The sequence below is a fragment of the Dipodomys merriami genome, unplaced genomic scaffold (genome assembly GCF_024711535.1).
Source record: "Dipodomys merriami isolate MVZ:Mamm:240054 unplaced genomic scaffold, mDipMer1.0.p SCAF_28, whole genome shotgun sequence".
NCBI classification, from domain to species: Eukaryota; Metazoa; Chordata; class Mammalia; order Rodentia; family Heteromyidae; genus Dipodomys; species Dipodomys merriami.
Window position 1 is genome coordinate 19,410,433 of NW_027204270.1, and position 22,925 is coordinate 19,433,357.

At 52.1% G+C, this 22,925-nt stretch overlaps 1 protein-coding gene across 2 annotated transcripts in view; it reads right to left on the minus strand.

Annotated features, from left to right (window-relative positions):
• Plekhm2 (pleckstrin homology and RUN domain containing M2) overlaps window positions 1-22,925 on the minus strand; it is a 38,124-nt gene that overhangs the window by 3,164 nt on the left and 12,035 nt on the right. Inside the window, exons 2-15 of one of the 2 annotated variants that reach the window (XM_070037879.1) lie at window positions 15,289-15,395; window positions 14,960-15,069; window positions 13,868-13,967; window positions 13,265-13,352; window positions 11,400-11,586; window positions 8,773-8,832; window positions 5,211-5,439; window positions 2,787-3,611; window positions 2,026-2,095; window positions 1,826-1,916; window positions 1,544-1,608; window positions 1,129-1,217; window positions 568-700; window positions 140-330 (exon numbers count right to left, since the gene is read on the minus strand). In XM_070037879.1, the coding sequence (XP_069893980.1) occupies window positions 140-330; window positions 568-700; window positions 1,129-1,217; window positions 1,544-1,608; window positions 1,826-1,916; window positions 2,026-2,095; window positions 2,787-3,611; window positions 5,211-5,439; window positions 8,773-8,832; window positions 11,400-11,586; window positions 13,265-13,352; window positions 13,868-13,967; window positions 14,960-15,069; window positions 15,289-15,395 (2,345 nt within the window). The remainder of the gene's footprint in view (window positions 1-139; window positions 331-567; window positions 701-1,128; window positions 1,218-1,543; window positions 1,609-1,825; window positions 1,917-2,025; window positions 2,096-2,786; window positions 3,612-5,210; window positions 5,440-8,772; window positions 8,833-11,399; window positions 11,587-13,264; window positions 13,353-13,867; window positions 13,968-14,959; window positions 15,070-15,288; window positions 15,396-22,925) is intronic. The other variant, XM_070037880.1, reaches the window with a different exon arrangement.

Sequence of the window (22,925 nt, forward strand, 5' to 3'; positions counted from 1 at the left end):
CCAGAGGAACCCCTCCATCCTGGGTGTGTTCCCCAATGCCCTGTGGAGAAGGGAAAGCCTCCCTTGGGCCTTTCTTGTGACCAGCCAGAGTTCCCTGACTGCCAACCCCCGCTCCACTTGGGGCCGTGGGGGCTCCCACCTGAGTACCACAAAGCAAGTCTTCCAGTACTCCTTGCCCAGGTAGGAGGTGCCCGCTTTGTAGTGCAGCATGCCCTCTTTGGTGATGGCGCCCTCTGGGGGTGAGCAGTGGCAGGGCATGGGGCCCAGGCACTCATCCATGGGGTCCTCCCAGTGCACGAGCCCGTAGAAGTGCACAGTCACCGCGGAGGCCTGGAGATGGGGACAGCAGATGAAGCAGGTGAGGCTTTGGCCAGGCAGGTGCTGGGTCAGGACTCGGCAACCCCATAGCCCGGCTCCAGGCATAGGTGCTCAGCCTGGGACACAGCCGGGAGGCAGGGGGACAGGCCCAGGCTAGACACCTTGTGCATCACCCAGGCATCAACCAAGGCTGCCCACCCCAGCTCTTCACAGACTGCTTCCCAGCTGCCTCCTCCGCTGCCTGCCCACCTCACACTTGGATTCCTGGGCCACAAATTTAGCCAGTGCCAGCTTTTCCATGGTGGCATCAGTCAGGATGCTGGGGTAGGGTGGTTCCCGGCAGCCTTTGATCATGGCCGACTTCAGAGAAGCCAAGAAGAACCTGTGCCAGGGATGGGGGTTGCTGTCAGAGGCCCGAGGATAAGCCCTGTGCCCCGGGAGATGGGGTGCAGAGCCAGGGGGAGGGGCTTAGCTGGAGATGGCGCTCAATGCTCAGATGGTATAGGTAATGGTCAGTGGGATCCCATGGACACATGATGCTGTGATCTCGCACAGCATCTGAGGTAGTGCCTGGCACAGCAGGCCCCGTGTGCCCTCATACTGTTCCTTCCTCTCTGTAGGTCAGCAGGGGCTTAGGTCACTGAGACAAATGTGAGTCAGTCCATGGGTGACTGTCCCCTCCCCAGCATCTCTGGCCGGACTGCTGACTCTAGAGAGATGTGTGCTGCCCACTGCGGGTCTCCCATTTTACACCTTCCACCCCCAGCCCCACCAAAGCGGATGCTGCTGAGGGGCGAGACTGACACTCACTCAGCCAGGGCCACATCAGCTGTGTCCAGCAGAAACTGCTTCCTGCGGTTGGTGCACACCAGCCTCACCGTCTGCTGGTCGAGACCGACCTGGAGGAAACCATACAGGGCTTGGCCACTGCTTGGCAGAAGGGGCGTCATGGCCAGACCGAATGCTGGCTAGGACCAGGGAGGTTGGAGAGCACACCATGGGGTGAGGTCCCCCGAGGCCTGGGGCCCAGCACGAGGTAGGGGCGGGTGGTTGGAAATCTGGTGCAAGGAGAGGCAACCTCACACTTGGCTCTTGCACCCAGCACACGTCCAGGAACTGAATCCTGTGGATACCCAGCCCTGGGATGTGCCTTGCTCTGTAGCAAGGGGGTGGGTGGTACCCCTGTACTACAGCGGGTACCCCTAACTGCGGAGCCCGCACTCACCGACACATAGTCAAGTTCATTGTAAGAAACGGCCTCTTCCACCAGGTATGGCTTCTCTGTGGCCCCTGAGAGAGGAGACCCCAATGCCTATTACCTTGCTGGCTTCCCTCCCTGGCCCCATTTTCTAAGCAGAGAGGACCCATTTTGTCCTGTAATCAGATGACAGGGTGGCAGCATGACAGAAAATACCCACAGGAGCCAGGTCCCCAGGCTCAGCTAGCAGGGGAGAGGGGGAATGGGACTCTCAACCTCAACCTGCTCTTGGCCTGGGGTGGCAGGCACCTTTCCGGAGCAGGTAGACGTAGCAGTCTGTGAGCAACACGTACAGCAGCTGCAGGTTGCCCTCCATGTGGCCCGTGCTCATCCGGATCATCTGAGAGCCCAAAGCAAGCAGAAGTCAGGCCTGGCATGCCCCGCTGCGCAAGGCCGGGCCCACCCTGCCTGGCCTTGCCGTGTCTCTTGCAGGAGTTCCTGGCACTCACTTTGTACAGTTGCTCTTCATTTTCTCGAAACACATGGATCATCAGCAGGAGTAAGTGATTGTTGTCAACTCTGTGAGAAGGACAGGCATGGGAGGATAGGAGATCAGGCTGGGCTGGGGCCACATGTCTTTCCACCTCCCCCTCCAAGCCAGGTCATCCGCCAGCTGTGCCTCATTGCTGGGAGGTCAGAGGGCCCAGTCTTCTACTTCAAGAACCCGTGAGCAGAGGCCAGTAACCCATGCCTATAATCCTAGCTACTTAGGAGGCTGAGATCTGAGGATTGCCGGTCAAAGCCAGCGCAAGCAGGAAAGTCTGTGAGACTCATCTCCAATTAAGCACCAGAAAACCAGAAGTGGTGTTGTGGCTCAAGTGGTAGAGCGTTTGCCTTGAGCTGAAGAGGCTCAGGGACAGCACCCGCCCAGGCCCAGAGTTCAAGCCCCACGACCAACAAAAAAAAACAAACAGGGCTAGGAAGGTGTCTCAGTGGTAGAGTGCTTGCCTCGCATGCATGAGGCCCTGGGTTTGATTCCTCAGCTTCACATAAAGAGAAAAAGCTGGAAGTGGCGCTGTGGCTCAAGTGGCAGAGTGCTAGCTTTGAGCTGAAGAGCTGAGGGACAGTGCCCAGGCCCAGAGTTCAAGCCCCACGACCAACAGAAAAACATTAAAGGACAGTCCCCAGGCTCTGAATTCAAGTCCCAGCATCACACACACACTCACACACACAGCCTAGCTTGGTGCCAGTGGCAGAGGACAGTATTCACCTGAACTCTGAGGAATGCATCATCTCAGAAGGGCTCCCTTGGCCCTCGTCCACCCCAGAGTCCTCAGCGCTGCTCAGACACGGGCTGGGCTGGTCTCGCTTGAGCTGGCAAAGAGCCTCTTGGGTCCCTGACACTGGCTGGAGCACAGGCTCCTCGCTGGTTAGGGGTGACTGGGTGTCCAGTTCCTGGGGTTCTGGCTGAGCTTCCGTTTGTGCCTGTCCCTCTGTTCCTCCTCCTCCTCCTCCTTCTTCTTGGCTAGCAATCGCAGGGCTACCAGGAACATGCAGCGGTTGGCCAGGCCCTGCAGTGTCATGGTCGCTGCCACCTGATGTAACAGCACTTGGACTCTCGAGGGTAAAGCGGTAGAAGTCCATGGGGGCTGGAAGCCCCTCACTAAGGTCGCCAAATGCTGCCTTCTCCGGGGTCTCCCCGGGAGAGCGGGTCCGAAAGGACTGGTCTGGGAGCTCTGCGTAGGAGCGCCAGGTGCTGGGGTCCAGCTGGCCGTGGAGCTGGTCAATGACCTTGCTCAGGGGCTGTCCCAGGCGCTCCATGGAGGTGTCCTTCATCTCGGGGATGAGCAAGTCCATGTGGCCGAGCTCTGAGTGCTCATTGCTCTCGGCCGTGCTGCTAGGCCCCACTCCCTCCTCCTGCGGGGAGGTCAGGGTGGTGTCTGGGGAGTCCCGGCCAAGGCCTGGGCTGCTGACAAGGCTGTCACTGTCCCCATGCCTGGCACACTTCTGCTGGCTGGAGGCTGGGTGTAGTGGACTTGCTTCTTCATCTGACCTGGGCTTCTTCTTCTTGCCAGCTTTCTTCTTCTTGGTAACCCTGAGATGGCAGTGACAGAAGGGGGCATTAACACCCGAGATCCCAGGACAAGGGGGATCAGGCTGGCTGAGAACGCACAGGTCCTAATCACATCCCACTAATTCCAGCTGATAAAACTCGGCTACAGCTGGGTGCCGGGGCTCACACCTGTAATCCTTAGCTACTCAGAAGGCTGAGATATGAAGACCATAGTTCAAAGCCAGCCTGAGCAGGAAAGTCTGTGAGACTCTTACCTCCTATTAACTGTGAAAAAAAGTTGGAAGTGGTGCTGTGGCTCAAGTGGTAGTGTTAGCCTTGAGCAAAAGAGCTCAGGGACAGTGCCCAGACCCTGAGTTCAATCTCCAAGACTGGCACCAAAACAACTCAGAAGCTGGGCATGGTGATACGCAGTATCTAAGCACTTGGGTGGCTAAGGTGAGAAGATCATGAATTCAAGTCCAGCCTGGGCTAAATAGTGAGATCCTGTCTCAAAAACAAAAACCTGAGCTAAGCTGTCTGTCTAAGAAACAAAAGCAGGCCACCATGGTTGATTGACCAACAACCAGCTCTGTGCAGCCCTCCTCTCAGGGTACTGAGTCTCATGGGAAAATACACAGAAATGCACTCCAAGTTTTGGGGCTCAATGTCCTGTCCCTACTCTAGATGAGGAACCATTAGAACCATTTTATTCTTTAATTGGGGTCCAGACCTGGGGAGCTGGGCACCTGCCCAGGGCCAGCAAATATGACAGGGCACACAGGCTTCTCCTGTCAGCTGGTGTGGAGAGTTCCAAAAGCAGGGTCAAGGAGCTGAGAAGACTCTAGCCAAAATCCACAACTTCATTCACCTGCTCCCACCCATCTGTGTCCCTGTGCTGAGCTAGACCTGGCGCGAATCTCAGAAATTGTGCAGACATCCAAGAACTCCCGAGGGAAGATTCTGGGCAGAGAGAGTTTTCTGCTCTTGGGTGGACCACACAAAATGGCTCCTGGGCTCAGGCTCAATCCAGTGCCAGAAACAGCCACTGCCTGTCCACCTGCCTCCCAACAGGGATGGCGCCTCATAAAAATCAACCTGAGGCTGGGCGCTGGTGGCTCACGCATGTAATCCTAGCTACTCAGGAGGCTGAGATCTGAGGATCCCGGTTCAAAGGCAGCCCGGGCAGGAAAGTCTGTGAAACTCTTATCTCCAATAAACCACCAGAAAACCAGAAGTGGCGCTGTGACTCAAGTGGTAGAGCACTCGCCTTGAGCTGAAGAGCTGAGGGACAGCGCTCAGGCCAAGTTCAAGCCCCATGACTGACAAAAAAAAAAAAAAAATCAACCTGAGCCGTTCCCTGCTTTGCCATGTCTGTGTGAGGCACGAGAGAACATGGGTCCTTCTGGAAGAAGGTTCTCAAGGAACTGGCCATGTGGCACCCAATGGCACCGGCTCACAGAGGACCAGCACTCCCTGCTGGTCTGGATCAGAGAACTGCCTCAGGGCCGAGACAGGCGACTCCTTACTCTCCTCTCCCCAAAGAGCTCCACTGCCCTCCAGGCAGGCCTGATCTACCCCGGACTACACCACCAGGCCAGCAGAGATGGGCGGATACCATCCTTCCACCCTCTCCCGGCTGACCTGATGACCTCCAGCTCCGTGCAGGCGTCCGGCAGGTCCAGGGCCGGGGCCTCCCCCTGTTCCTGGCAGACAGTGTGCACGGGAGTGGTGTCTGGGGAGGACACAGTCTCCGCCTGTTCCTCGTTGAAGGGGTTGTGGCGCTGGGTGGGGCTCTTGGTGGAGGCCTTACTGCTGGTCACGTCTGAGGCGGTGGAGCGGGGCCCGCTGACAGTGTCCGTCACGTCGCCATCTAGAAGGACAAGGAGGAAGGACACTGCCAGTCAATCACCATCTGGGCCCTAGAAGATGCCTTGTTTCAGGGGAGGCAGGGGAGCTCCTCCCCAGGAAGTCTGACCAGGGCAGCCCTGCTTCCAGAGCCGAAGATGGAACACAGCGGGATAGATCTGTGCTTTAGGAGCCTGGTCCTGGGTTATCTTCAACTGCACAGTTTGGCCAAGTTCATGCTGCAGGATCCAGGGTGGATCCTTCCGCCTCCCGCCTCCACCCCCAGGTAAGGTGAGCTTGGGATCTGGGAGACCCCAAGAATAGCTAGGCTCTAGGCTATCCCTAGAGCCCGTCAGATGGCAGACCCCCAGCAGCCCCTCAGCCCCACTCCCTGGGCCTTTGGAGGGCCCCTGAGCACAGGGAACACGAAGTGAAAAGAACAGAGGAAATGGGGAGCAGAGACTGAGGCAAGGGCCAGGAGGAGGGGAGAACAGGGCCAGGAAGGACTCAGCACAGAATAGGCACCAGGAGAGGCAGACGGGGCCACGAGGGTGAGCTGAGAGAAGAGGGGTGTGAGGGCTGTCCTCACAAACCCCTGTGGCCCCTCCCTCCCCACAGCCCTCCTAAAGGGGCAGGATCAGGAGCGCCTGTAAGGGTGGTGTTCAGAACTGGATTTCATTCTTTTTTTTTTTTGCTGTCTCTGAGCTCCTTTTGCTCAAGGCTAGTATTCTACCAATTGAGCCACAGCACTGCTTCTGAAAATTGGATTTCTTAAGCCGGGCTTGGTCACAAGCGCACCCATGGCTCTCCCTGGCAAGAGCTGGGGGCTGATGCTGCCCTTCCAGAGAGGGGCTGGTCTCCCTGGCCCCCCCTCACCCTTCCTCCATCCCAGATCACTGGAAGCTTCCAGACAAGGAACACCAGTGACAAGCACACGATCACTGACTGGTAGATGGCCTGGGGACAGGCTGCTTGTGCTCCATTTGCCCTATATGCCCATTATTTGCTGCCCAGTCCCTTGCAAGGGGCCAACCTGCTGTCAACTTCTCGGTGGACCTGGAAACCACTGGCAGCTGCCAGCTGGTGCAGCATACCACTCATTAAAAAAGTTACTTCTGCTAGAAGGCGCTAAGGGGCGGAGCTAAAAGTAATCAGGTAATTACAGCCCTGCCAGGAAAACACAAGTGACCTATGAGGTCCTTCCTATTTATTAGGACTTGGGCCTAGTTCTCAGGGGCAGTAAACCATGCCCTTCGGCTCCATGGAGTGCGGCCTGTAGGAGCGTCATGGAAGCTCACTTCATGGGAGGGGTCCTGAGGCAGCGTGTAGACCCAGGAGTGGGGGTATTGAGGTGGTGATGGCTACAGTTCTTCAGAGGAGCCAAAAGACCATGGTAGGGCCCTCCCCCTCCACCAGGATCCCAGTCTAGAGCTGCCCCCAACTCCTGCTTTTTTTCAGAGCCAGGATAAGATAAGGCAGCCCCAGCTGAGTTTGGCTGGTGTTGAAGAACTCAGGAAAGCAGGAGATCATGGCCGAGAAAATGCTCCCCCTGCTCAGGGGCCCAATGTAAGCAAGCATTGCAATGTGGCTGTTAGTTCTGAGGCTGCGAGGAGGCCAGGCCCCGCCCTCCAGGCTCATCAAGGAGGGGTTAGTAGTTAGAATCACAGGGAGAACCCACGTCCACCGTGTGTGCAGCAGGAGGCCCAAGGGTAAGTGATGTCATGATGGAATTCTGGGCTTCAAGCTAATGGAGCTGAGACAAGGAGCCCCGCCACGCTGTTCTCTTGGGCAGCTGGCACAACCTGCCTCCCCCAGTGCTCCATCTTATTTCTCTCAGAGTTAGGGACTTTCATAGTCTCATTACTTGGGAAAGATGGTCTGTCACTCACTGCTCAGAGATCATGCCCTAATAATGCAAGGACCCTCTGCTCCTTGGCTCAGGACAACCCCTCCGAGGCTGGAAGGGGGTCCCCAGTCAGGAGCTAGTACTGGGGCTGGAACTTCAGCTATTCTTCAGCTTTTTCCACTTAAAGATGGCACTCTACCAATTGAACTACACTTCCACTCCTGGCTTTTTGGTGGTTAATTGAATATAAAGAGTCTTATGGATTTTCCTGCCAGGGCTGGCTTTAAACTGTGATCCCCAGACCTCAGCCTCCTGAGTAGCTAGGTGAGTAGCTAGAATTATAGGTATAAACCACCACCAGTGCCTGGTGATAGCTTTTTTTTTTTTTTGGTGCCTGTCCTGGGCTTAAACTTGGACCTGGGCATTATCTCTGAGCTTGTGTGCTCAAGGCTAGCATTCTACCATTTAAGCCACAGATCTACTTCCCAGGTTTTTTTTTTTTTTGGCTAGTTAATTGAAGTTAAGAGTCTTCTGAACTTTCTTGCACTGGCTGACTTCGAACCATAATCCTCAGTTCTAAGTCTCCTGAATTCCTAAGATTACAGGCCTGAGCCATGGGCACCTGGCTGGCAGAAGCTTTTTAAGGAGTCTGGAATATCCCCAGATATTTTTTTGTTTTGTCAGTCATGGGGCTTGAACTCAGGGCCTGGGCGCTGTCCCTCAGCTCTTCAGCTCAAGGCTAAAGCTTTGCCACTTGAGCCATAGCACCACTTCTAGTTTTTGAGTGGTTAATTAGAGATAAGAGTCTCACAGGGACTTTCCTGCCCGGGCTGTCTTTGAACCATGATCCTCAGGTCTCAGCCTCCTGAGTAGGTAGGATTACAGGCGTGAGTTACCAGAGCCTGGCTTTAAAACCAGATTTGCCTTATCAAGACCTCAGCATGGGGAACTGCTTCACATAAGTTTATAGCAACAGAGAAATGCCCCAGGCATGGCCACTGCCTAAAGACAGGGTGGAAATGTGACAGATACTTATTTTAATTTGCTATAAAACTTCAAAAAAGAGACTCTCCTTATAGGGCCTTTCACCTTTCCAGTGCAGCCCCCTGATGCAGACCTGGATCTCTCAATAACACCTGAGAGGAACACCTTTCTCCTAGGTGCTTGTCTGGCTGAGCCTGTGGAGCTTACAGCCTTCAGGTTTGGACCATCACTTTTCTAGAACAAGCTCCCTGTGCCTCTGGCAGGGGTTAGCAGGCACTGGAATCAGGAAGGGAGCTCTGGTGGCCCCTGAACACAGTCGCTTTGTGAGCCCTGCACAAAGGCAGCAGCGCTGCCCTGGGAAAGGGGCTGCCTACAGCGCAAGGCCTTGCTGCAGAATTCCATCTGTGAGAACACCAGACCGTGGACGTGATTATAAATAATAAGGAGGAGCTGATTTTGAGACATGCAGCGAGCTTGGCATGGGCATGATGCAGAACAGGAAGAGGGAGACAGCGGACTCTATCCCACCTTCCCAGTCTGTGCTGGGGACAGACGGCACTGCTGGAAACACATCTCCAAAATCATAATCTACAAAACGAGGGACAAAACTGAGGATTAGAAACACGGGCAGTGGAAGGAGGATAGGGCAATGGTGGGAAATCGGGGAGGAAAGCAGATGAGGAAAAGAGCTTGCTTGCTGTCTTTTTTTTGCCAGTCTTGGGACTTGAACTCAGGGCCTGGGCACTGTCCCTGAGCTTCATTTGCTCAAGGCTAGCACTGTACCAGTTGAGCCACAGCGTCACTTCAAGCTTTTTCTACATACGTGTACTGAGGAATGGAACCCAGGGCTTCATGCATGCTAGGCAAGCACTCTACCACTAGGCCACATTCCCACCTGAAAAGAGCTTTCTATATGTCCTATGTCAATGTCACAGGAAACGACAGAGTGCTTAGCTGCTTGGCTGTACGCTGCCCAGGGCTCCTGACCAGCTGGAAAGCCTCTGGAGGCCAGGCCACTCTAAATCCAGCACTTGGTCAGCAGAGGAAAGCCTGGGCTCTGCTCCCCAACACGTCTGACCTCCATTCCTTCTGTGCCTCGTAGGCTATGCAGTCCTGCTCTCGCCTCTGAGCTGCTGAGACTAGTGGACCTGGTGTCTGCACTCTCTGGCAGCCGATGGGCCAGCCTAAGAGACTGAGGTATCTAGTTGTACAATAAGCAATGTCATTCTGTGGACAGTAAGTCTGAAGTGACTCATGGGTCATATGACTCATGGCACAAGCAGAAGTAAGGGAAGAGGGAAGAGGTAAGGTCTCGATGCTAGGCCTTTCCATGGAGCCCAGAGGCTGAAGATCTGTTCACATCCTCTGATGGAGGTGAGCTCAAGGGACTGAGCAGATCGATACCTCTCAGGGCATGAAGTGGGGCTGTGGCCATCTTTATGTACACCATAGTTTGGGAGAAAAGAAGATGTTGTATAAGCTTGTGTGTGTGTGTGTGTGTTGCTACTGAGGCTTGAACTCAGGGCGAAAATACGATGTTGTATAAGCGTGTGTGTGTGTGTGTGTGTGTGTGTGTGTGTGTGTGTGTGTGTGTGTGTGTGTGTGTGTGTGTGTGTGTGTGTGTGTGTGTGTGTGTGTGTGTGTGTGTGTGTGTGTGTGTGTGTGTGTGTGTGTGTGTGTGTGTGTGTGTGTGTGTGTGTGTGTGTGTGTGTTGCTGCTACTGAGGCTTGAACTCAGGGCCTCAGGCTCTTGCTTAACTTTCCTGCTCAAGGCTAACAGTCTACCACTTGAGCCACACCTCTACTTCTCCGGTTTTCTTCTGATAGTTAATTGGAGTTAAGAGTCTCTCAGACTTGTCTGCCCTGTCTGGCCTCACACTGCAATCCTCAGATTTCAGCCTCCTGTGTAGCTGGGGTAACAGGTGTGAGTCTCTTGCCCCACCACTCTAGCACATTTTTTTTTTAATTTGGCCGGTCATGGGACTTGAACTCTGGGCCTGGGCGCTGTCCGTGCACTCTTCAGCTCAAGGCAAGCGCTCTACCCCTTGAGCAACAACGCCACTTCCAGTTTTCTAGTGCTTTATTGGAGATAAGAGTCTCATGGACTTTCCTACCCGGGCTGGCTTTGAACCTCGATCCTCAGATCTCAGCCTCCTGAGTAGCTGGGATTACATGTGTGAGCCACCAGCACCCGGCTTTTCCATTTTTTTTTTAAACAGTACTGGGCTTTGAACTCAGTGTCTTGTGCTATACTACTTGAGCCAGGCTATGCTACCAGCCCTCGGTGTTCTAATAAATTGCTAGACAGAGCATCTCTCATGTAAAAAATTGCTTGTCTGGCAAGCCTGAAGCCCTGAGTTCAAAGCCCAGTACCAGAGGGGGAAAAAAGCTGGAATGAGACAACAGAATGACCTAGAGTCTTCCTGGCCTCCGTGGTACTAGGTCAGCTGTCCTGAGGAGCCAGCTTGGGTGGAGGACTTGACCTTCTCCATGTCTATTTTCAGGGACTTGCTCAGCCTCCTTCCTCCCTCTCAGAACCTCGGTAGGAAGTGCTCCCCAAAGCAGGTAACAGTCCCTCGATGTCGGGCAAGTTTCCAGGGCACGCTGCTACTAACCCTGACTCTTCTAGACAACAGTCCCTGGACATGTTTCCAGAAATGTACTGAACATTCAGAAATTCCTGCTTTCAGGCTTTTTGTGCCTGAAAATCCCTCCCTTTGTTTTAAACGCCAGTCCTGGGGCTTGACTCAGGACTTGGTGCTATTGCTGAGCTTTTTTTGCTCAAGACTAGCATTCTACCTACGAGCCATATCCCCACTTCTAGCTTTCTTGGGAGTAGTTAATTGGGGATAAAAGTCTCTCAGACTTTCCTGCCTGGGCTAGCTTCACACCACAAACCTCAGATCTCAGCCTTCACCTGAGTAGCTAGGATTATAGGTGTGAGCCAGCGGTCCCCAGCTGGAAACCTTTTCAGCCACCGTAAGGTCTATGGAAATAAAGGGCTGGGATGGCCAGCTCTGTTCAGCAGCACATCCCCACCTCCAGACCAAAATGAGTCCAGAAGTCACCCAGCATGGCTGGCCAGGGCTCCGGAGCTCCTGGGTCTGTTTGAGGCGCTCAGCCTCCTTTCTGCTCCTTTCTGCCCTGGGCACTTACCCTCACTAGATGGGGCGATGGCGCTGTCGTCCCATTCTAGGTTGGTGGAAGTGACAGAGTTGAAGGAGTTGAGGGAGAGGCTGTCTGAGCCGTGGACTGAGCTGGGAAGGCGCTCTTCGAAGTCCAGTAGGTACTGAGGTTTATAGTAATCAGGCATGTAGGGGGCCAGGTCTAAGTAGGGGGCGTCCTGGGGAGAGAGTGCGAGAAGGCCATGGGGTGGGAGGCCTCGGGGGAGCCAGGAAGCAGGGTCCTCTCTGGGAGAGGAATGGATTAATTAAAAGAGAGGATGTAGAGGAAGGGGAATGTTTGTGGCTCCTAACAACCACAGGCTCGGGGCTGACAGATGAAAGGACCATGGTCACACACTTGCCTGGCCTGCTCGAGGCCCTGGCCTCCATCCCAGGACCCCAAGACATAGAAAAGGAAGGCTGTCAGAACCCAAGGACACCCTCAGCTATGATCTTTTGATAATTGTCATTTTTTTCAGTTCCCACCAGGGAGGGACTGGGTCACGTGCGCGGCCTCACCGGCCCTCGGGAGCCTGGGCACTCATGAGGCACTGGAGGCACTCCGAGCTGCTTTAGGTTATCATGTCCTAAGTCTGAGGTTTTGTGGTTTTGGTTACTCAGAGTCCAACAGTAAATGGAAACTTCGAGAAATAAAACACTTTTGTGGTGTTTTGTTTTGTTTTGTTTTTGGTGCTGGTCCTGGGGCTTGATCTCGGAGCCTAGGCACTGTCCTTTGGCTTTTTCACTCAAGTCTGATGCTCTACCACTTGAGCCAGAGTTCTACTGTCATCTGCCTTTTTGGTGGCTCAATTCACATTTTAAATAACGTATATTATAGCTATTGTTTTTAATCATCCTATCTTACTATTCTTTTTTTTTTTTTTTTTTGTGGGTCATTGGCCCTGAACACTCGGCCTGGGCGCTGTCCCTCAGCTCTTCAGCTCAAGGCTAGCACACTCTCACTTGAGCCACAGCACCACTTCCGGCTTTTTCTGCTTATGTGGTGGTCAGGAATCGAACCCAGGGCCTCTGCATGCAAGGCAAGCGCTCTACCACTAAGCCACCTTCTCAGCCCCTTTTTGTTTTTGTTTTTTTTTGGTCGGTCGTGGGGCTTGAACTCTGGGCCCGGGTGCTGTCCCTGAGCTCTTCAGCTCAAGGTGAGCTCTCTACCACTTGAGCCATACCGCCACTTCCGGTTTTATGGCGGTTAATTGGAGATAAGAGTCTCATAGACTTTACTGCCCGGGCTGGCTTTGAACCATGATCCTCAGATCTCCGCCTCTTAAATAGCTAGGATTACTTGTGTGAGCCACCGGCACCCAGCTACTATTAGTAATTGTGGCGCTTAATTTATAGGGAAAACTTTACCACAGTAGGTACATTCAGGAAAATAGTGTGCCCAGGGTTTAGTGTGATATGTGGGTTCAGGCATCCACTGGGGACCTGGGACACCTGCCCTGTGAGGTGGGCACCACTGCACAGTGCATGGTGGCGAGGGAGGGTGACCAGGAGCATGTTAGTGGGGGAAGTGTGGGGCTGACGACATGTGCCAGAGCCCCAGAAAACACCACATGAATCTGTCTCTCTTAGACATTCATGTCCTAAGCACAGAGGTGAGACCCTCTGGGCTAGGATATTTAAAGCAATGTGAACTTCCCCCAGGCGGGAAGAGAGACCGGAAGTTCCCTGCTCAATGCCACCAATCCTGAAGCCTTCTATCACCTGAGCAAACAGGCGCTGCCAAGCTCAGCCATATCCAACCAGCTTTGGACAAATGGCAAAAATAAAGCCCCTGTGCTCCTCTTCTCCTCCTCTCCTTCCTTGCCCCCCACAGCAGCCAGAATGCTGGAGCCTCACCAGATCCAGGTCGAATCGAATGAACTCCAGTCCAGACACCAAGGTCAGGAAGAGTGTCAGGTGATCATGGCTGCAGACGAGGGCATTCCTGCAAGACATGAGGAGCGACACTGGTGCTTCTGGGTCTGGTGACCTGCTGGCTCAACCTCACCAGCAAAAGCACACGTGTGGAACTTGGTGACAGCCCACTCTGCACAGCACCCAGCTTGACCTGGGTGTCCCCAGCACTTTTCTCCAGCATTCTCCTGGGTTTGGAGATGCACTGCCCTTGGTGGCCTGTGTCTCCGGAGATAAAAGGTTTGTCAGGCTCTTAGGGGCTCTATAAATACTCTGTCCCTGTAGTAACCCTGGCAAAGGGTGAGGCAAAAGTTGGGCGTTTGGTCATCTGAGGCCTGGGTGGAAGATCAGGCAGAAGCAGAACACCTAAGTGGGACCGGGTACTCTGGAGGAAGCCGCTGCACTGCCAGCAGGGCTCCAGGGCACACAGACATGTCCTCAGCATGCGATGCCAGACGAGCCTCTGCTGTCACAAGTTGTGGTGTCTGCATGTGACAGGAGCTCAGGGAACTTAAAGCCAGGGGAGGCGGAGTGTTCCCGACTCACCTGACGTAGTACTTCTGTAACAGACCCAGGTTCTCCTGGAACAGCCGCAGGTAGCTCTCCAAGGAGTTCTCGTTGAGAGCCAGGTACAGCCAGGCCCGGCCTGGGAATGGAAGCAGGAATGACTGTGAGGATGTCTAGCCAGGTATGACTTTTTCCCCCTTTGGCAAGCAGGGAAAAGAAAGAGCAAGTGTATTGCCGGGCTTCATAGTGGCTCACACCTGTAATCCTAGCTACGCAGGAGGCTGAGATCTGAGGATCACAGTTCAAAGCCAGCCCAGGCAGGAAAGTCCATGAGACTCTTATCTCCAATAAACTACCAGAAAACTGGAAGTAACACTGTGGCTCCAGTGGTAGAGCACTAGCCTTGAGCTGAAGAGCTGAGGGACAGTGCCCAGGCCCAGAGTTCAAGCTCCACAACTGACCAAAAAAAAAAAGGAGTGAGCAAGTGTGGGACCAGGTAGTCTAACAGCTTTCAGGCCCTAACCTGTGGTAGGCCAGGGCAGATGAGAGAGGTCAGGTGGAAGACTATTTTTTGTGTGTGTGCTGATACTGAGGCTTGAACTCAGGGCCTAGGCATTGTCATTTAGCTTTTTTGCTCTAGGCTGGTATGCTACCGCTTGAACCACAACTCCACTTCCAGCTTTTTGGTGGTTAACTGGAGGTAAGAGTCTTACAGACTTTCCTGCCTGGGCTGGCTTTGAACCATGATCCTCAGGTCTCAGCTTCCCGTGTAGCTAGGATTACTACTACACCGTCGTGAAATGAACTACTATAGCCAACCTGATGGGTTAGGGATGTAGGGGCATGCTGCCTCAATCCCACAGGCCTAAGGCTCCTAGCTCAGGGAGGAATCCAGACTCCTGTGCTGGAATCCCAAGGAGCCCCATTCAGTTCTCCTGCATATCATGGCCACATCCACATACTGACCTCTGCAGGGAGAACAGACGCCATGTGGAAGGCACTGGCCTTTGAAACCTTACTGCAATTGGACCGTACCAGGCAGTCAGCCTCCTGGAGCTGACCCCAGCTGGACCTGCATCCCAAGCCATCCTGTCCACAGGGAGGGTGTGGCGGGTCTCTGGTTCTACTCACTGCGCCCCAGGTTGGTGGCCACGTGCTGCAGCACCTCAATCTGCTTGATGGCTTCTCTGCGGGTGAAATGAACTACCAGCACCCAGTAGCCGGAGGAGAGGTCTTGCAATCTGTGAGGGCAGGGCAGCAGTGCTGGGACCCAGGAAGCTGTGGTTAACAGGTCCCACAACCACACACCAGCACACCACCCCTCTCTCATCCCCATGTCTGCCTAGTGCTCTACTCGGTAGATCAAGGCTGACAAGGCAGGCCCGGGAACCCTCTCTGGAGGGCATTGTAGCTTGCTGCGCGCGCCTGGGCATGCCTAGCCCTGGGAAGCCTGCTCTTACCCATAGAGCAGCGCGTGGTCTAGGTGCTCACACAGGCGCTGGAGGACCTTGTCGTGGTTCCGGATGGCTGGGGTCTCATCCTCACATGCAGCAAAGTAGCTCTGAAGCTAAGAGGAAAAAAACAAACAGGAAATGAGAAAAAAGGAAGAGTGAACATTCTGAAACCAAAGAGGGCACTGAGAGTCAGGTGCTGGGGGCTCACGCCTGTAATCCCAGCTTCTCAAGAGGCTGAGATCGGAGAATCATGGTTCAAAGCCAGCCTGGGCAGGAAAGTCCATGGGACTCTTCTCTCCAATTAACCTCCAAAAAAGTCAGAAGGGGAAGTATGGCTCTCAAGTGCCAGAGTACCAGCCTTGAGTGAAAAAGCTAAGGGACAGCACCTAGACCCTGAGTTCAAGCCCTCAGTACTAGCACAAAATAAAAAAAGAAGTAAGAACAAGAAGGGAGCTAAGAGAACCTTGGACAGGCCATGTGCTCACGATGACCAAGTCTACCTCAGACTGCCCTGCCCCGCTGCAGACCCTGCCCTGGAGTTCCAGAAAGCAAAAGCTGCCTCCTCACAGCCCAGCCCCAAGGTCCCCACACAGGCGTCTGCTGAGACTAGGCCAGGTCTGCATGATGCTGTAGTCTGGGGACCCATCCCAACAGCACTGTCTGTGAAAATCACACGCACACACAGAGTACACAACACTGCAGGCCTGCTCAGAGCTACCCTCCCACACACTCAGAGCTGATCAGCTGATCGCCTTCTCCCAGTACCTTCTTGCCAGAGGCTGACATGGGCACTGGCTTTGCCCAAGGAGACTGGCCAGGCTGACCACAGATCTGGGTGTGTGCCAGATTCCTGTCAAGCCTGGTACCAAGAAGGACACTGTTCCTAGGCCTGAGATTGGGCCACAGGTGAGGTGAGTGAGCACACGGCTAACTCCCTGGCGCCTGGGCCCGGTCCCATGAGGAAGGCTCAGCTGAGCGCTCTGCCGCGGCAGGTACCCAGGGCCCCTTTCAGGCAAAAACTTTGAGAAGAGTCTCACCTAGCTCACATCAGCATGGCCTGCTTGGCTGCTACCTTTCCTGACTTGTCGTGTGAGCTCCTGGGACAACTATGTCCTCGTGTTTTCTGGAAGGCTGCACAGGAGGCAAGTGGCATCAGCCACACCAGCGAGCATGTGCTCTTGGAGAGAGGCCACCATTCAACCCCCACAACACAAAACAGCCTCTCTTCTGTGTGGCCCAGACAAGCCCAGCAACCCTGCTGATTGGGGACAGACCTCGGTCCTGAGGGCTCCTCTGCCTACCTACCAGGCAGGTGGATGAGGCAAAGTCTTCTAGAGTTGCAAGAATACAGAGATAAGCACACAATGCCCACACACCGGCTCCTAGCAATGGCTAAGGGCACACATGCACACTGTAGTGTTCAGTGGACAACCTGAATTGAGTTGCTTTTTTTTTTTATTTCAAAATCTGAGATCAGAGCATCTCAGGTTGATCCTAGAGCTAGAAGGATCCTTACTGGTGAAGTTCAACTTCCTTATTTTAAAAGTAAAACAGGGGGCTGGGAATATGGATTAGTGGTAGAGTGCTTGCCTAGCATGCATGAAGCCCTGGGTTCAATTCCTCAGTACCACATAAACAGAAAAAGCCAGAAAGCTGGGTGCTGGTGGCTCACGCCTGTAATCCCAGCTACTCAAGAAGCTGAGATCTGAGGATCACAGTTCAAAGCCAGCCTGGGCAGGAAAGTCTGTGAGACACTTATCTCCAATGAACCACTCAGAAAACTGGAAGTGGCACTGTGGCTCAAGTGGTAGAGTGCTAGCCTTGAGCTGACAAGATGAGGGACAACTTTCAAGCCTCATGATTAACAAAAACAACAACAACAAAACAAACAAAACAAACAGCCAGAAGTGGTGCTGTGGCTCAAGTGGTAGAGTGCTAGCCTTGAGCAAAAGAAGTTCAGGGACAGTGCCTAGGCCCTGAGTTCAAAGCCCAGGACTGGCAAAAAAACAAAAAGTAAAACAAGGCTGGGAATATAGCTCAGATTGCATGGATAGCCCTGGAAAAACCCCAGGAGCACAAAATAAATTAAATAAACAATAAGTAAACAGCAGCTGTTTGGTGCTGGTTCTGGAGCTTGAACTCAGGGTCTGATGCTGTCCTTGAGATTTTTGCCCAAGGATAGCACTCTACCACTTGAGCCACAGCTCCGCTTCTAGCTTTTTTGGTGGTTAATTGGAGATCAGACTTTCATGGCCTTTCCTGCCTGGTCTTTGAACTGTGATCCTCAGATCTCAGCCTCCTGAGTAGGTAGTATTGTAGGCCTCAGCCACTTGCACCCAGCTTCACATTCTTGATTATAAACAACAAAAACATGAGAAACAAGGAAAAGTATGCATGCATACGTATATATTTATAAACAAGAAAGTGATTAAATCCCTCAAAATGATTTTCCACTAAGTGATAGACCAGGAAGGAACTAACTCTTCTCAGGTGAAGAAAATCTGACACCCCCTCCAAAAAAAAACACCAGTCTGGAGACATGGCTCAAAGGTAGAACACCAGACAAGGAAGTTCAAGGGCCTAAGTACAAATCTCAGTACTAGCAAAAACAACAAATAAAAAACACAAAACATAAAACCATATTTGCTTATTGTTAAAGATGTAAAGATGAAGTATGAATCCTTGTTTAAACTCCACTACTGAAAAACCTTTTTTTTTTTTTTTTCAAAGAAAAGCAATCACAAAGGGTACACCAAGCATGAAGACCTCTTGCTTCCTAGTCCCCCTTGTCAGTAGCTTGAGGTGCTTGTATCTATGCAACTTTGTTTTATGTGTGCTGGAAATGGGGCTTGAACTCAGGGTCTTATGTTCTTGCTTAGCTACCTGCCCCTCCCAAAGCAGGTGCTCTAGCACTTTAGACAAATCTCCTTCTATCATTTTGCTGGTTAATTGGAGATAAAAATCTAGGTTTTGTCTGCCTGGGCTGCCTTCAAGCCTAAGTAGCTGGAATTAGCTCCTGAGTAGCTGGAATTACAGGCATGAGCCACCAGTGTCCAGTTTGTTTTGTATGCTTTGATCTTTTTTTTTTTTTTTTCTTTTTGCCAGTCCTGGACCTTGAACTCTAGGCCTAGGCTCTGTCTGTGAGCTCCTTTTGCTCAAAGCTAGCACTAGAGCACCACTTCCAGCTTTTTCTGTGATTAATTGGAGATAAGCGTCTCACTGACTTTCTTGCCCAGCTGGCTTCAAACTGCAATCCTCAGATCTCAGTAGCTAAGATTACAGGCGTGAGCTGGCAGTGCCCGCTATATTTTGATCTTAATCTGTGACATCAAGAATTTATATTCATTAACTTCTGGATGGATACTGATTTCCCTATATTGATTAATGGCCCAGTTTCTCCTACTAATCCATGATTAGACTATGTGATTGGTCTATTATCTACTCCAGTATCAGCCCCGGCCCCATTTTTAATTATTGCCACTTTTGTGTTTTGTTTTGATTTTACCAGTCTTGTAGCTTGAACTCAGGGCTTAGGCACTGTGCCTGAGCTTCTTTTGCTCAAGGCTAACACTCTACTTGAGCCACAGCGCCAATTCCAGCCTTTTCTGTTTGTGTGGTACTGAGGAATGGAACCCAGGGCGTCATGCATGCTAGACAGGCACTCTACCACTAAGCCACATTCCCTGCCCAATTATTGCCACTTTTATCAGCACTTTGATATGAATACAAGACTACCCTAGCTCCCCATCCACCTATCCTTCTTCAAAACTATTTTGAGCTGAGTGTTGTGGTACACATCTGTTATGCCAACATTGAGAGGCTGAAGCAAGAGAATTGAAAGTGTGAAGCCTCAAAAAAAAGTGGTTTTGATTATTCTAGCCTGTTCTTTCTTAATCAGATTTCACGCAGTTTTTCCGGGTGTGTACCCAGTGTTATATAACACTGCTGACTGCAGAGATTTGGGTGGAGAACTGGCATCTTTGCAATCACATGTCTTCCTAACTGGGAGCATGCGTGCATGGATCTCCTCCTTCTCCATTTATCCAGTTCTCCCTATCTCTCCTCTCCTCTCTGTCTCTCTCTCCCTCCCTCTCTCTGCCTGGGCTCTATCCCTGAGCCTCTGTGTGTTCAAGGCTAGCATTCTACCACTTGAGCCACAGTGCCACTTTTGGCTTTTTCTGTTGATGTGGTACTGAGGAATGGAACCCAGGGCTTCATGCATGCTAGACAAGCACTCTACCAGTAAGCCACATTCCCAGCCCAAGTCTCAGACTCATACCTTCAATAAACTACCCTGAAAAAGTCAGAAGTGACACTGTGGCTCAAGTGGTAGAGTGCTAGCTTTGAGCAAAAGTAGAGACAATGTTCAGGCCCTGAGATAAAACCCCAGGACCAGCAAAAGCAAAGCAAAACAAAACAAAATAAAACAAAACAAAAAACCTTTCTGGAATTGGACTGCTTTGAACCCTCAAGCCACATATGACTATTTAAATTAATCTTAAACAACCTTGAAACTTCAGCTCTTGTGGCACCAGCCACATCTCAAACACCCATCAGCTACATGTGGCTGGGCTCACTGTCTTTTCCAGAAGGCTCCACGGCAAGGTTGGTAAAGGGTCTCCCTCATCTCAGGGGACAAGAAAATCCTGAATCAACACCACAACCTGCATTGATCTTCAAAGGAGCAGAAAGAAGAAAAAGAGGGTCCGGGAATCAACGATGCACCAACCTGCTGAATTGCTATGTTGATAGCTTGAGCTCATACTTTGGGAGCTAGTCAGCAGAGCAAGGTCAACAAACACCCACAGCCAGTGATCTGCTTCCCGTGCTTCCCACACCAGCAGGACCAGCAGGACCAGCAGGCGGGGAAGGGGAACAAGCATCCCATGAATAAGGACCACAGTGGCAGAACTTATGGACCCAGTAAAACAAACACCATTTTCCATTGTTTTGTGTGTATGCTGGTCCTGGGGCTTGAACTGGTCGCTGTCCCTTAGCTTTTTTACTCAGGTTAGTGCTCTACCATTTGAGCCACACTGCCATTTCTGGCTTTTTGGTGGTTACTTCAAGTCAGCTCAGGCTGACTTCAAACCAAGATCCATCCATCTGAGCCTCCTGAGCTAGGATTGCAGGCATGAGCCACTGGTGCTTGGCTTCATTTACCATCCTTTTTTTTTTTTTTTTGGTCAGTTGTGGGGCTTGAACTCTGAGCCTGGGCGCTGAGCTCTTTAGCTCAAGGCTAAGCGCTCTACCACTTGAGCCACAGCACCACTTCAGATTTTCTGAGTTGTTTATTGGAGATAAGAGTTTCACAGACTTTCCTGCCTTGGCTAGCTTTGAACCATGATCCTCAGATCTCAGCCTACTGAGTAGCTAGGATTATAGGCGTGAGCCACCAGCGCCTGGCTACCATCTTTTATACCAGTTTACTCTTCAGTGTCTTGAGGGCTGTCTTGAAGGTAGATAAGAGCATGTCCATTAAAGGGCCCAACGCCCTGCAAATGCTTACAAGAGGCAACTCAGAAGCGTGACTTCATTTCATCATCACAGCAATCCCATGAAGTAGGTCAGAGTGAGGCAGTGGCAGGGCTTGATTTTAAACCAAGGTTGTGGATGGGGTAGAGCTTGATTGGCCAGGCTTGCCACTCAAGCAAGAGTGAGAAAACCAAAGGAAAACAAAACAAACAAAAACATTGTTCTGTGGTAAAGCCTGTGAATGCTGGAGCCTCTGTTCTACAGTAAAGCCCATGAATGCTGGAGCCTCTGTCCCAAAGGCGTGCTTCCAGACCATCCCCAGATTGACTAAGTTACTTTCCTGTCCCTGACTGCTGGGGTCTTCTCACCAGGCCCAGAGAGACCCCCTCAGCCCATCCTGGACTCCCTCAAAGCCAGGACAACAGAGATCCCAGAAGACTGGGATCCCACGAGACTGTACCAGTCTTGCCAACGTGAGCTGAGGAAGTGCAGGTGACACACGCCAGCAAGCCTAGAAACGCCCAGAGCATCGTAATTAGGGCTCTAGCCGCCACAGCCCGGCCTCTGGACTTGTCTCTTCCTTCCAATATCCCTTACCATGGCTGACACCAAAAATTCTTCTAGGTGAGTCACTAGCAGTTGGGTCAAAGGCAGCTGTAATTTGAAGCTGGACGCTGGTGGCTCACACCAGTAATCTTAGCTACTCAGGAAGCTCACAACTGAGAATTGTGGTTCGAAGCCAGCCTGGGTATAAAAATCCCCGTGAGACTCTTATCTCCAATTAACTACTCAAAAACTGGAAGTGGTTCTGTGATTCAAGTGGTAGAGCACTAGCCTTGAAAACAAAGAGGCTCAAGGGCATTGCCCAGGCCCAGAGTTCAAGCCCCACAACTGACCCCCCCCCCCCAAAAAAAAATCTATCCATAGTAGCCATGCTTAAATAAGCTCAACTGAAACTCAGAGTCAGACACTTTATGTCTGTGGACTTTTTTTTTTGCCAGTCGTGGGGTCTGAACTCTGGGCCTGGGCACTGTCCCTCAGCTCTTCAGCTCAAGGCTAGCACTCTACCACTTGAGCTACAGCGCCACTTCCGGCTTTTTCTGCTTATGTGGTGCTGAGGAATCGAACCCAGGGCCTCATGCATGCAAGGCAAGCACTCTACCACTGAGCCACTTTCCCAGCACTCTGTGGACTTTTTACTTCTATTTTTCTTGCAGTATTGGGATTTGAACTCAGGGCCTCATACTCTACCTATTGAACCAGACCCCTGGGACTTTTTTGCTTTTGTTATTTTTTTGAACAGGGTCTCAAATTTTGCCTGGGCTAGCCTGGTCTATAATCCTACTTATGCTTCCCTAGTAGCTTGGAAAACAGAGGTATACATAGTGTCCAGCTTTTTTATTGCTGAAGATGGGCTCTCAAAACATTTTTTCAGCCGGACGCCAGTGGCTCATGCCTGTAATCCTAGCTACTCAGGAGGCTGAGATCTGAGGATCATGATTCAAAGCCAGTACGGGCAGGAAAGTCTGTGAGACTCTTATCTCCAATATACTGTTCAAAAACAGGAAGAGGTGCTGTGGTTCAAGCGGTAGAGCGATCACCTTGAGCTGAAGAGCTCAGGGACAGTGCCCAGGCCAGAGTTTAAGCCCCACGACCGACCAAAAACAAAAACAAAAAAACTTTTTTTCAGCCAGGTGCTAGTAGCTCACATCCGTAATCCTAGCTACTCAGGAGGCTGAGATCTGAGGAATGTGGTTCAAAGCCATCCTGGGCCTGAGACTCTCTCCCTCTCTCTCTCTCTTTTTTTTTTTTTTTTTTTTGTTTATTTTGGTCGGCCGTGGGGCTTGAACTCTGGGCCTGGGCCCTGTCCCTCAGCTCTTCAGCTCATGGCGAGCGCTCTACCACTTGAGCTACAGAGCCACTTCCAGTTTTCTGGTGGTTTATTGGAGATAGGAGTCTCACGGTCTCTCCTGCCTGGGCTGGCTTTGAACCGCGATCCTCAGATCTCAGCATCCTGAGTAGCTAGGATTACAGGCACAAGCCACCAGCGCCCGGCTCTTTTTTTTTTTGGTAGGTCATGAGGCTTGAACTCTGGGCCTGGGCGCTGTCCCTCAGCTCTTCAGCTCAAGGCTAGCACTCTACCACTTGAGGCACAGCTCTACTTCTGG